The 14,270-nt window shown below is 39.4% G+C and overlaps 1 protein-coding gene across 8 annotated transcripts in view; it reads right to left on the reverse strand.

Moving 5' to 3' along the window:
- Positions 1-10,240, reverse strand: part of Zup1 (zinc finger containing ubiquitin peptidase 1) — a 32,153-nt gene extending 21,913 nt beyond the window's left edge. For 4 of the 8 annotated variants that reach the window (NR_153113.1, NM_001359456.1, NM_001359455.1 and 1 more), the window contains exons 1-4: positions 10,077-10,205; positions 8,694-8,810; positions 7,875-8,444; positions 2,596-2,706 (exon numbers count right to left, since the gene is read on the reverse strand). Coding sequence is in view for 7 of the 8 variants with exons in the window: in NM_001359456.1 (NP_001346385.1) it covers positions 2,596-2,706; positions 7,875-8,430 (667 nt within the window). In the remaining variant the exon portion in view is untranslated. Of the gene's footprint in view, positions 1-2,595; positions 2,707-6,881; positions 6,992-7,874; positions 8,445-8,693; positions 8,811-9,428; positions 9,564-10,076 lie in introns of all 8 variants that reach the window. The other 4 variants (XM_030245303.1, XM_006512868.4, XM_006512869.4 and 1 more) reach the window with 4 other exon arrangements.
- Positions 10,241-14,270: the final 4,030 nt, after the last annotated feature.

Raw genomic sequence — 14,270 nt, forward strand, 5'->3', positions numbered from 1 at the left:
GTTTGCCCCTTCTTCAGATTTCCTGGTCCCTCTAGAATCCTAGTTACATTAGATGCTACCTGCCCACACTGAATGCAGATCTTCATTCTGTTTGCCAACACATGCATCAGTTTTTCTTGGGAACACCCTCAGAGTCACACCCAGAAGAAACAGTTATGGAGTCTTCTAGGTATTCCTCAATTCAGAGACAGTACAATCCACAAAGCTGTTGATTTAATTCTAAAACTGAATATTCTTTCTTACAAACCTCTCAGCTGTTGTTACACTTCCTACTAGGTTCTCCCTTCCATTCTTGGTCATGTAATTCACCAAGTAAATTCATCATGTAAACTGATTTTTAGCATGCCCTGAGACTATTTTCATTGGTTTATAGAATACCAATACAAAGCCTATCCATAAAGTAAGAATTACCAGAGATTCTGCTTTGAAAAGGTTACCCCTTCCACAACATCCTCTTACAATCTTATTCAAAGGAAGACAGCTATGCTGGCTAGTTTTTGTCAACTTGACACAAGCTAGAGTTTACACATAGACAGCCATAGCTACATAGTGAAACTCTCTCAAAAAAAAACCAAACAATAACAATAAGGAAAGATTGGGTGTAGGCAAGTCTGTAGTGTGTTTCATAGTGACTGGTGTTAGAAGGTTCAGCCATTGTGGGTGGTGTCACCCCTGGGCTGATGGTCCTGGGTGCTCTAAGAAAGAAGACTTGAACAAGCCAAGAGAAAACAAGCCAGTCAGAAGCACTTCATGGCCTATGCTCCTGCCTACAGGTTCCTGCCTTAAGTTCCTACCCTGACTTCCCTCAGTGGTAGAAAACATCATTAAATATCATGAATCACACGGTTATCTGAAAATGTTTAGATAAAATAAACCCTTTCCTCCCCAGGCTGCTTATATTGGTAGTGTTTTATTACAGCAACAGGAATCCTAAACAACAACGACATGCCAACTGGAGTAAACAGTAAAAGACTACTGATATGGAATAGTCTTCCATCAATGCTCTAGTGGTTTTTCCTCTTGTGGTTATGAGCAAAGCAGGTACATGATGCAGAGCTCATGATTACTGGCAGTAAGTCACCGGAACACTAAAATCTCCCACTTTACCAGTAGTTGTTTACATACTCCCAAATACTGACAGAGTAATAAAAATATAAACAACTTCTCTTAGAGGTCTCTTATTTTTCAGTGGCCCTAAGAGACTCATACAACACCCTACACCTTTAATACTATCAAAAAGGACAGACAACAGGCCCAGGAGATAGCTCAGTCAGGAAAGGGCTTGCCTCACAGACATAAGAACCTAAGTTCAGTGTCGAGAACCACGTAAAATATGTGGGTGTGGTTGTCCATGATTGTAATTCCAGCATTAGGGAGGTGGAGATAGGAGCAAACCTGGGAACAGGCCTAATTTGTGTGCTCCAAGATAGTAAGAGACCCATCTTAAAGGAGCTGTATAGCATTCCTAAGGATGACATCCAAGGTTGTCATATGGTGTCCACACAGGCACATACCCACTTGCAAGCACTGAGACACACATGAACACACATACAATGTAAGAAGAGAGAAAACAGAAGAAAAATGCTGTAAAGTTATTATTACACTGATTATTTTAGAAGGCAACCAACTGGAAACACATAGTGAGACTTTTAAATTATTATTGTGGAACAATTTCCTTGAGATTGAAACATTTCACCCTGCACAGTAGCTCTTTTAACAGAAAGATACACAAACAAACAAACAAACAAACAAAAAAAAGCTTTAGGAAGTCCCTAAAACTGACTAGATGCACTAGGCTCCTTCCCTGCTAGGGTAAGTAACTAAAGTTGACAGAAGCGAGCCAAGCTGCAGACTCTCAGACAAGCTCCTGTTGAAGAAGAGGTTTAGACCAACTGAGCCACTTGGAAAGAAAACTCCAACCACCTGAGCAGCTTACAGGCTGTGCAGTCTGCTCCAGGTTTCCAAGATTTTGTGAGCAATTCACCCATTACTGAATGGGCCTTGATGATACATCTGTCTTTGAGTCATACGCACAACTGTAAAGTAACCCCTCATCCATACTCCTGTAAGTAATGCAAATAAAACTTATCAGTTCACCAAAGTGGGCTTTGGTAGCACCAGTACTTGGGTCTACCATGGGCTCCCTATCTGCGGTAAGTAGATGTGTGTGTTGTATCTCCCCAGAAATCATATTGTCACACAACAGTTATAAAGTCCACATAAATTCACAGTTTTTAAAATTAGCAGCTTCTTAGCTCAAAAATTTTGATGGCTAAATGTTAAAGTAACTTCACTATTTTAAACCAATGAAAAAACAGCCTCAACTTGTCAATGAAAACTTTAGAAAGGCACACAGTTTAAAAAGTACTACCTTAAACAAGGAGCCCTCCACATAGCAGAGCAAAACCGAGGATCGCCACAATTCATACTTTACAATTTTTCTGCAAAATAACGTCAAGGAAAACAGTGCAGCTACATGAGAATTATCTAAAGAGCAGATTTACGTTTAAATGGTAGAACTTTATTCATGGTATTAACCTGAGAGATGTGTATTCTAGGAAGCAGAAACTGAAATATTTCTAGGCATAAACATACCTTGCTGAAAGCTGCTTTCTTCTAAATGCAAGTCCACATGTTCCTGGAGAATATGGTAATTTGTACAGACAAGCCCACACATGGGACAGTCATAGAGTGGTTGATGACAGTCTGTATTAGATAGAAACAAAGGTAGGATAGTTTAATTTTCTGGATTTTTAGACTTCTCACCCCATGTCAAGGGCTATCAACTTTATGAGTAGAATGCTTTTGTAGTTAGCATTAACATCTCACCAGGCATAGTGGTACACACTTCTAATCATAGCACTCAGGGGGCAGAGACAATCAGATTTCTGTGAGTTAAAGTCAGTCTGGTCCGACATCAACTTGCAGGTCAGCCAAGCCTATACTGAGACCCTGCCTCAATAAATAAATAAACCAAACACATCAAAGACTTTCTAATACATTTTACTCTTGTTTTAAAAAATAAAAGCCCTTTATAATTGGATTTAAAAGCTACTTCTTTGGGGGCCAGTGAGATTGGTGAGTGGATAAAGGTGCTGGCCATTAAGCCTGATAACCTGAGCTTGATATCTGGGACCCACATTGTGACGTAAGCAACTCCCTGACCTCCACATGTGCGCTATGGCAAAAATACAACAGATGCAAAATAAATATATGTAACTTTGAGGTTAATATTTGTACTAATTTCACAATATTGTCTGAACACTATTGGTGCTTATGTCGGCCCTGGATGATGAATACACTGGATGGTGATAGCTAATCTGTGAGACTTTGGGTTTTGGTAATAAAATAGAGTATTAAATGATGTGAGTAAGGCACAATGGGTTAATGTCTAACTTTTTTTTAAACGAATAAAATTACATTTCTTCTTCTATAGACAAAATGAGAGACTGATTAATAGTATAGATCTCTCTTACCACTCCAGAATAAGAAAATAATAAACATTCACAACAGTGGTTTAAGTAAGCCAAGTAAAAAGGAAAACTAAAACAAAGTGGTTACAAGTCTGGATAGAAAGTATGGGAGCTAAATTCCCAGTATTCACCATGCCAGGTAGACAGACACTAAACCCAAGTGCACAAAGTTCAGCTCTGAAGTCATACTGACTGCTTAGGAACAGGAGATTAAAGAGATGACTCCAATAGGCAAGGTCAGAGCCTCGCAATAACAGCTCTAGAAGAGGGGCTCAGAATTATATACAGACACAGAAAGAAAGCACTAAGCAACTTATACATATAAGGCCTAGTCTAACATGAATGCAAAAATGCCATGTTGAAGGAACCATAAAGCTTTAGTGGGAAAGGATAATATTAAAAACTTTCATAATAGATGAATAGTAAGATTTCAATTATGAAACACAGTAGGAGTTCTAGTACCAAGAAAGGCAGTCCAGAACAGACTAAGCACCTGCTGACACAATCCAGCAGCTGCTTGGGAAGCTGAGGCAGGAGATTTAGAGTTCAGTACCAGCTTGAGCTACATAGTCAGACCATATTTCTAAATTAATTTAATAAAAACAGGAAAGCTAATCATATCTACTAAATCTAAAAGGATAAGTGTGCTTTTACTTAGTAATTGCATCTTTGGGAATTTATATAAAAATTATTAAAATATCAATAAGTAGAATTACATGTTAAGAACACATATTATTACTCCTTAATAACACATACACACAGTTCTGAAAATAAGTGCAAACTGAAGACACTAATGGAAAGCTGTAAAGGAATATAACCTAAAGTGTATAAAGTCAATAGAGTACTAAATTACTGAAAGAAAGAAGAGAGCTGAATCTTTGCAAGCATGTTCCAAAACATCACTAAGAGACAAGAGTGGCATCCATAAACAATGCTGTAGGGTATTCGAGGTCCCAGAGCTAGTGGCCAGAACTCTTTGCTTCTCCCTCTGGTCACTATATTACAACAGACCAAGTCCTCATTACTTCCAGTTTGAACTCATCATCAGCCTATTAACAATTAACTCAGGTGCCTCGTTCACATCTGCCTATGCTCTCTTTGGCCGCCAGAAATCTACCAGGTTAGCCATCACTGTTCAATGGACTCATCCAAGGCTGGCATAAGCACCAACAGCATCAATGACTCAGATCATTGGCTACCATCAGTAGTCAACATCTGAGTCTTAGCAGTGTTTAACTGTAGGCATTCCTTTCACTACTCTGATGCAAGCTATCACCCTTTCTCATCCCCCACCTCCTCCTGCCTCAAGCCCTAGAAATCACAGCATGCCACCAGTCAGCTGCAAAGTAGTCTCTGTACACTCCTCTTCCGGTGTTAACAGGCTCTGGTTGGCCCCATTTTCTCACACAGAAAGGATTTCAATTTCGCATTTCATAATCCCAAGAGGAGAACATGTCTCCTTCACTCCCTTTCAAACCACTGTTTTTCCTTCTTCAAAAGCACCACTGCTCTGCAAGTTTCTGTCTCTACACGATGGAACTATAAGCTTCATTAGCTAACCTTCTCTTAAATACTGGATACTTATTTTCCTTTACTTAAAATGTCAGCACCTGGACCAATATCCTGTCCTAGCCTTTTTATGAATTGAAATGGGTGCTTATCTTCACCACACTAATCTTTTCCTTTACTCCAATCTAGCCAACTGTGTAATTATATCCCTGATGTATCATAACCAATGTCTGTCAACCTCTGAAGTCTATTCATAACATCCCTGATCTACTTTTCTCTAGCCTTCTACCTCACCACTCGTGATTCTTCCATTCTGGTCAACTGGCCTGACTACAATCTGCTATATTAAATATATACATAGGCACTATACTTCTCATTATTTATCTCTCACTTTCCTGTGCTGAAAGGTTAATTAAATTGAGCTGACCCAACTCTACTCATGACGAGCAGGTTCTTTTTTCAGAGCAAACCACACTTGGTGGCTGAGAATCAGTGTACCCACACAGCAAATGTCTGCTGTCTTCATCAGGGGTGGCTCCTGTTTTGGCTCATGCAGTTTTCCTGCGTAGTGAGTGGGTAATGAATCATCTACAGAGATTATTGAGCTAAATCAATGGAAAACTATCAAAATAAAAATTGCACAAGACTAAACACCTTAATTATATGTAAAGGTTGACAATGTTTCTATAAACTTGCAAAAGCTAATTAAATAAAAGAACAAGTATAATGAAAAATGTGAGAAAACTTTATATAAGTGAAAACCTGAATTAATGTGAAAATGGACGATAACTTAAGATCAAACAACAGGTCACAGAATTTTCATGAAATTTAACAAAATAGTCCTAAAAATTAAGCAAAAAAATAAAAATAAAAAAAATAATGAACAACTGGAGCGATGTCTCAGCTCCTCCAGAAGACCACAGGAATTCCATGGATATCTGCACACATACACACACACACACACACACACACACCATTAATGAAAAGAAAATCTTAAAAATAAATAATGATACCTAAGGAAATAATAAAGATAAAGGTCAAAAAACTGTTCTCTCTAATATAAATAATGATACAAAATTACAGTTATTAAAATAGCAAAATAGTAAGGAATATCTAAGTATCTGACTCATAAGATACAATAACTTAAAAAGTCATATAAATCAATAATTTTTACATTCCAAATTCTCACGATATACTGTACACACAACATATTCATAACCCAAACATAACAATCTGTAGAAGAAGAATGAATGTAAGTTGATATTTTATGACTTCAGAGGAAAAATTGCCACTGTAGGCAATACAGAGAGAGCAAAGACAGATCAGATTTAAGCCCTACAGAAATAAAAGGGTACGCAATAGGGGTAGATAACCACTTAAGTCAAGAATTACTACTGAGAATATACGTTCAAAGCAACTGAGTAAGATACGTCAACAGATAGATGGAAGTGAATATAAACATAAAATATTTTAAAAATGCACAAAAGAAAAAAGAGAACAAAAAACATATACATTGCAATAGAGAAAGTCAACTAAAATTATTGGCAATCATGGAAATATATTTAAAAAGAATATACATTGACTTTAGGCCTTTTCCAAGGCAATTTGTAAATTTTTTTGCAAAAATTAATTCAAAAAAGTCATAGCTCTAAGTGTGAAATGCAAAACTTTAAAAACTTTTAGAAACTGGCAATGAGTTTTCAAATACAACTGTTAAAGATCTATAAGGAATAAATTAAAAATAAACTTCATTAAAATTAAAATGTTTATTTTGTAAAAAAAAAAAAAAAAAAGGTGGTTAAAATAAAAATACAAGTCATGTACATACACAGGAGAAAATATTTCCAAAGAGCTTATCTGATAAAAGAATTACATCTAGACACGTGTGGTGGCGCACACCTTTAACCGTAGGACTCCAGAGGCAGAGGCAGGTGCGTCTTGTTGAGTTTGACGATATCCTGTCTGCATAGGGAGGAGTTCCAGGCCAGCCAGCGCTACATAGAGAGGCCCTGTATGAAAAACAAAAACCAAACCCTTATATCCAAAATACATGAAGCCCCTAAAGCTTAATAAGAAAATGACTTAATATGCTCAACCTCTGTAGCCAACAACAGAGTCTCAAAACACAAGAAGCTGCTAAGATGGCTCAGCAGTTAAGAGTACTTGCTGCTCTTGCATAGAACCCAGGATCAGTTCCAGTAATTACCGTTCTGGCCTCCCTGGGCAGCAGGCACAAATGCACATAATGGATTCCATATGCAAGTATGTAAGCAAGGCAACAGTCTCGTGTTCATAAAAATAAAGACAAAAATAAAACTGAAAGAGCTGAAAGGAAAAATACACAAAATTCCAACAAGCTCATAAAACCCAGGTGGAAAATAACCCCTGGAAATAGATGTGAAAATTATCACAATCCAAGTGATGGGTACTGAATGATACTCAAGAAAATGGAACATATTTGTCAGAGACTCATGAAACATGAACCAAGATAGTCCGTATCTCTATCTCCAGCTATAAAATAAGTCTCAGCAAGTCCAAAAGGCTCAGTATCAGTGTGTTTTGTTAAATAAACATCATGGAGTGCAAACTAAAATTCATTAACACCAACCCACAGTCTAGGACAATTGAGATGTTCTGGGCTAGTGGTAGTACAAATGCTCTCTAGAAACTAGAAAGTTACCAAAACTGCTCTTACTTTAGCTAAAGCATTCTATATCTGCATCAAACTCTTTATAATTTTTATATTGGAATGATAGCAAATGAAAAATACTATGAACGTAAATTGAATCTAAAAAGCACAATTGTAGCAATTGACAAGCCAACTCATTGGATACCACATATTAAACTGAGACTACCGCTTTTATAACAATTTAAATAAATTGAGTACTTTACCTTTTAATGGACTTTCTAAAAGACTGGCATGCTTTGTTTTCACATGAATTTCCATATCTTGACTACACCCCTCAATTTTTCCACAAAATGGACATTCGGGAGGACTGTATGTTGTTTCATAAATTGATCCTTGGGCCTCAGACAATCCAGGCTTCTTTTCTCTGCTCTTTTGGTACTTTCTAGATTCAGTTATGTTCTCTGTATAAAAAGCTTCATGCTTTACAGTCCTATCTTTAGGAAGGCTTTCAGATGACTCTTTTGGAAAGCTAGATGCACAAGCTGAATGAATGCCTGAAGTAACTTCCGCTGTACTCTGCAGGTTGGTGTTCTTTCGGTCTGAATGTCCATATTGCACTGCAGCTAGCTTCTCAGAGTTTTTTTCTGGTGCATTTTGTTCAAAATGAACAGTTTCGATATGAAAACATATTTCGTTGTAATTTATACCTGACAACTTGCAAAATGGACAGATAATTTCATTTTCCATGTGAACAATTAGGTGAGCTTTCATATCTGGTTCTGAGTTTACAGTTTCACCACATATGTTGCAGGAAAGCATGGCAGAGCATGGGCCTAGAATAGAAGTAAAACAAAATTGTAAATTTGAAAGTCAAAGTTGAAGAAAAGCACATTTCATAAAAATGATTTGGGACTCTTCTGTGGAGTATTTAGAGCTATATTAGCTTTGGCAAAGAAAAATTCACTGTACTTATCATTCCTTAAATAAACACACTTATTTATAATATGTCCTAAGAAAGCCTAGCTACAGGTCAAGCATTCTTAATCCAAAAATTTAAACTCCATATGCTCCAAAATCCAAACCTTCTGAGCTGACATGTCCCAGTGGATCTATGCCTGATCTCAAACCTTCTGAGCAGACAGGTCCCAAGTGGATCTATGCCTGATCACACGATGTAGGACAGTCAAAACACTGGCACACTGAAAATAGAAATACATACAGAGAAATATGTTTTAAAATACAAGCTATATATGACACAAACAAACTTTATGTTTAGTATTGTATTTCTACATATTCTAGATAAAGGATATTGTGCCTGAATGTCAAGATATCAGAGGTAATAATAAGAAAATTTATGAGTAAAACATTTCAACAAGGCATTGGTGATACACCCTTTTAATCTCAGCACTCCTGAGGCAGAGAGCAGGTGGATCTGTTAGTTGGAGGCCAGCCATAGCTGAGTTCCAAACCATTCAGGGCTGCATAGTGAGACTCCATCTCAAAAAACAATAATACAAGGCATTTCGTCCAACAGGTAGAAAAAAAAGTATATTTAATAAGTTGTCCATGTAAAATAAAGTAAAACAGAAGGCTAATGTTGATCAACATATTTACTTGCATGTAGTAGAATGAGGAGGGTAAATCCACCTTAGTTCACTTCAGAGCTTTATATGTGTCAAACTTAATACCACTGCTGTGGTTTTACATACATGGAAACCCTGGACCAGACAGGTCACTACAGTCAGATAACGATGGAAGGTAAACACCGCAGAGCCCAAAGGTAAAAGCTGTGAGCATTGTAGGAAAACAGCACTTACCGCCAAGATCTAGGAAACTGGGGTATAGACGCTGGTTTCATTAGGTTAGCTAACAGCTCAACCCTCGGAAGTTCATTTTCAAACGAGTTATGAGATTGATGGGCTAATGGGAGATGGACTACTTGTAGGGAGGTGCTAAAACAAAACAAAACCTTTTAACGCAATCACAAACCCAGACCTTCCCCTAGACTATCACCTGGCTGTCACGTATTTTAGTAATAGGAAGGAAAAACGAGGGCAACTATTCCCTTCATCTAATTTCAGCTTTACAAAATCTTTCTACATTTTCCTTTTTCTCGTTTCTCTTCAGACAGTAATAAGTTTCTGTTTCTAGAAGGAAGTTCTATCGATACCTAGTTTCGTTTCTTCCAAGGACTGGGGCACTGCAGATAAAGGACACACTACAAGTAAGGGGGGACCTTCGAAGGGCTAGCCTGGGTACGGGATGGCGAAGGTGGTAAGGCCCGAATCTGTCAAAGTTCTGAGCCAACGTCGCACCGGTGGGGCGCAGGGAACCGGACCTGCGGCCACCCGGAGCCGGCCTGCAGACCCGGACCCACGGCTAGACCGCCGCTCCTCCCCACCGCAGGAGCCAGCCACCGCCCGAAAGCGCGCCCCACACAGCCCGCCCGATCGCCAAGGACAGACCTCCCGAGACTGCCGCGCCGCGACCCAAAAGAGAGCCCAGGCCTCCAAGAGTCCTCCGCAGTCACAACAGACCTTCCTCACTGGCCAGAGAGGGTAGAGATCCCAGCATGCCCCGCTGCAGATCCGTCTGAGTTGCGGTGCATTGTGGGACTTGTGAGGGATTTTTGCAACTTTCGCTTGCACATCAGAGCATCACTGCCCCTCCCACCTTCCAGTTGCAGTTTCCACTCCAGATATGCTAAAACCGTAACTAGATTCTGAGTACATTTAAATGTCTGATTCTGCGGCAAACACCTGTTCCTGTTTACACAGTATCTGAGCTCTAAATTATGTTCTGCGGGTTAATTAAGACAAGTTCCTTTGTCAATATTACAAAGTTGCTTATCCAGTGTTAACAGTCTGTTTCTCCCTCTGGGGGATTGATCTACGAGGCAACTACGGACGTGTTTAAATATGAGGATGACATAATCTGACAAGTATAATATTTTTAAATTATTGGGTATCGTTGAACGTGATGCATGGAGGAAATACTATTTCCTTTAGTAGAATTCCTTCTTTTAGTAAAAAAAAAAAAAAATTCGAAGTCATTGTAAGAGTGAAAGTACTCTTACAGAACATTTTCAAGCTAAAAATGAGCACATTAGCAGTTAACCATTAGCTGCGAGGCCAACAACAATGAAATCATTTCTCCAGAGGTATAAAAACGTTCAGAAAACAGAACTTTGTGGAATGTCTAAACAAGGGGCAACTAAAACTCTGCTTCCAGATTTCCTCCTTCATCAGCTTCCCACTTGACTCGTCTTTTCCTCCAAGACAGTATTAGTTAACGAAAAAAGATGAACTGGCCATCTTCTGTAACCAGGTTGTTATGCCCAGTTTGCGGGAACCCCAGGAGACTGCCAGAAATTGGAAGACCAAATGTAATATACAAAGAGTTTTTATTAACCGGGACCCGGTTCGCTATCTTTCCCAATGCACAGTGACCCCTAAATCTAGGGGTTTAAGGTATATATAGGAGGATGCATAAACTGGGGCTCTCAACCCCTGGTGTTACATGATTGGGAAGAGGAAAAGAGAACCGATAGTATTTGTTCAGACAGGGAGGAGGAATTGCGCAGCTGGAACAAGACCTTTTTGACCTGGGAAGACATAACTTATCAAAGACCAGCGTGTTTTTATAACGCAGTCACAGCTGCCTGAGAATGAGTGGACTTTATCACTTCGAGAATACTAACTCCTGTCTCCTTCAAAGGTCGGAGCCATCTGTGCTTGGGAGAGTGCTTTTATGAAGGAAGGATCACAATATTCCGGCGCCAGATTGGGCTCTCTTTTGTCTGCCCTCTTCATAAGGCCTGAAGCATCTATGTTAGGGGAAAGGGGTACTAACTGCTCTGGCTGCATGCAGGGACAGGAGAGTGCAGTATTTGACGCGCAGAGATTGGGGCAGGTTTCCTGTGTTTCTTCACAGGCAAAGCTTCCAGTGGAGGACAGGAACACCAATGCAGCTACAAAACCTGCTACCTACAACCTGCCTGTAAGATGTGCTGGAGCAAAGGTGGCACAGAACTTGAGGGAGTGGCCAACCAATGACTGGTCTAATTTCAGGCCTAGGTCACTAGAGGGAGCAGATTCCCAAAAAAAAAAAAAAAAAAAAAAAAAAAAGATGTTCCAAAAAAATTAAGTTTTGAAACATGTAGTTTGAAGAAATGCTAATTTTTGTATTTAGCTTTTGTGTAGATTTTGACTAAAGGCACATAAATTCGGATCACCAGTATTTATATTGCTTAAGTAAAAGGCTAATGCAAGATTAAAAAAAAAAAAAAAAAAACTTTGCAGAATATCTAAATAAGGGGTAGCTAAAACTCCCCCTCCAGATTTGCTCCATTACCAGTATCCATGAGATTCATCTTTCTCTTCAATCCAGGATTAGTGAGGAAAATGACCCATAAACACAATGTAAATAAATGGGCAAGGCTGGTATCAAGGTGTTGACATGAAAATAGGAAGAAGAAAAACGCAAGTATTTAACTATGAATCAAAGGTGTTGTGTTTGGGGTTAAAGGAGGACTCAGGTAAATTGCCCAGTGATGTAAGAATTATATGCAGCAACAGTAATTCTCTGAGTAAAGTGCAGATCCTTGGGCCAGAACAGGAGTCTCTTATAGGTTTCAAGGAAAGGGTGGTGGGAAGATTTTTTTCTTAAACTTTCTATTGGCCCATGGCTATCCATTTCTAGGGTAACAAGGAGTGGTGAGATGTTTTATTAGGATTTCAATTGCTGTGGGAGGAAAAAAAAACATGAACAAAAACAATTTGGGTAAAAATGTTTATTTCAGCTTATGACTCTTTTTTTTTTTTTTTTTCCCGAGACAGGGTTCCTCTGTATAGCCCTGGGTGTCCTGGAACTCACTCTGTAGAGCAGGCTGGCCTCAAACTCAGAAATCCTCCTGCCTCTGCCTCCCCAGTGCTGGGATTAAAAGTATGCGCTACTACCGCCCACCCAGCTTATGACTCTTATGTCACATTCCATTACTGATGGAAGTCAGAGGCAAAAACCATGAAGTCCTGCTTATGGCTCCTGTGGCTTGCTCAATTTGCTTTCTTGTATGACTAAAGACCACCTGCCCAAGGGTGGCACCACCCACAATAGGCTGGGACCCACCTCACACACTTAAATTGTTAATCAAGAAAATATTCAGTGTCTCACAAGCTTGCCAACGGTGCTGTCTGATGAGGGCATTTTTCTTTCTTTTTTCATATTAAAATTATTGAAAGGACTAGTTTTAATTTTTATTAATTATTTTATTCATTTACATTTCAAATGATATCCCCCATTCCAGGTTACCCCTCTACAGGCCCCCATCTCATTCCCTCTCTACTCCCTCCCCTTTGCCTCTATGAGGGTGCTTTTCCACCCACTCACCCTCACCACTCTAGCATCCCCCTACTCAAGCCTCCCTCTCCTCCCATTGATGTCAGATAAGGCCATCCTCTGCTACATATGTATCTGAAGTCCTGACTCCCTCCCTGTATACTTTTTAGTTGGTGGTTTAGTCCCTGGAAGCTCTGTGTGATCCAGTTCATTGATATTGTTGGTCTTATGGGGTTACAATCCTCTCCAGTTCCCTCAGTCCTTTGCCTAGCTCTTCCATTGAGGTCCCCCAGCTCAGTCCAATGGTTGACTGTGAGTATCTGCATCTGTATTGGTCAGGTGCTGGTAGAACCACCCAGGGAACCACCATATCAGGTTCCTGTCAGCAACCACTTCTTGGCATCAGCAATAGTGTGGGAGTTTGGTGTCTGCAGATGGGATGGATCCCTCTGTACATCTCTCTTGTGCCTTCCAATACCTGTTCCTGACCCCCCTTTTCCCCTCTCCCTCCTCTCTCCCTCCCAGACCCCTCCCTCCCTCTACCTCCTGTGATTATTTTGTTCCCCATTCAATGTAGGATTAAAGCATCTACACTTTGGCCTTCCTTCTTCTTAAGCTCCATATGGATTGTGGGTTGTATCGTGAGTATTCTGAATTTTGGGGCTAAAGTCCACTTATCAGTGAGTGCATGCCATGTGTGTTCTTTTGTGACTGGGTTACCTCACTCAGGATGATATTTTATAGTTTTATCTATTAGCCTGCAAATTTCATGAAGTCATTGTTTTTAATAGCTGAGTAGTACTCCATTGTGTAAATGTACCACAATTTCTGTATCTATTCTTCTTTTGAAGGACATCTGGGTTGTTTCCAGTTTCTGGCCATTATAAATAAGACTGCTATAAACATAATAGAGTGTGTGTCCTTGTTATATGTTGGAGCATCTTTTGGCTATATACCCAGGAGTGGTGTAGCTGGGTCTTCAGGTAGAACTATTTCCAATTTTCTGAGAAACTGCCAGATTGATTTCCAAAGTGATTTTACCAGTTTGCAGTTGCACCAGCAATGGAGGAGTGTTCCTCTTTCTCCACATCCTCAAGACTATCTGCTGTCACCTGAGTTTTTCCATCTTAGCCATTCTGAATGGTGTGAGGGGGAATCTCAGGGTCGTTTTGATTTGCATTTCCCTGATGACTAAGGATGTTGAACATTTCTTTAGGTGCTTCTCAGCTATTTGAGATTCCTCAGTTGAGAATTCTTTGTTTAGCTCTGTACCCCATCATTACTAGGGTTATTTGGTTCTCTGGAGTCTACCTTCTTGAGTT

This window comes from Mus musculus, chromosome 10 (genome assembly GCF_000001635.26).
Source record: "Mus musculus strain C57BL/6J chromosome 10, GRCm38.p6 C57BL/6J".
Taxonomy (NCBI): domain Eukaryota; kingdom Metazoa; phylum Chordata; class Mammalia; order Rodentia; family Muridae; genus Mus; species Mus musculus.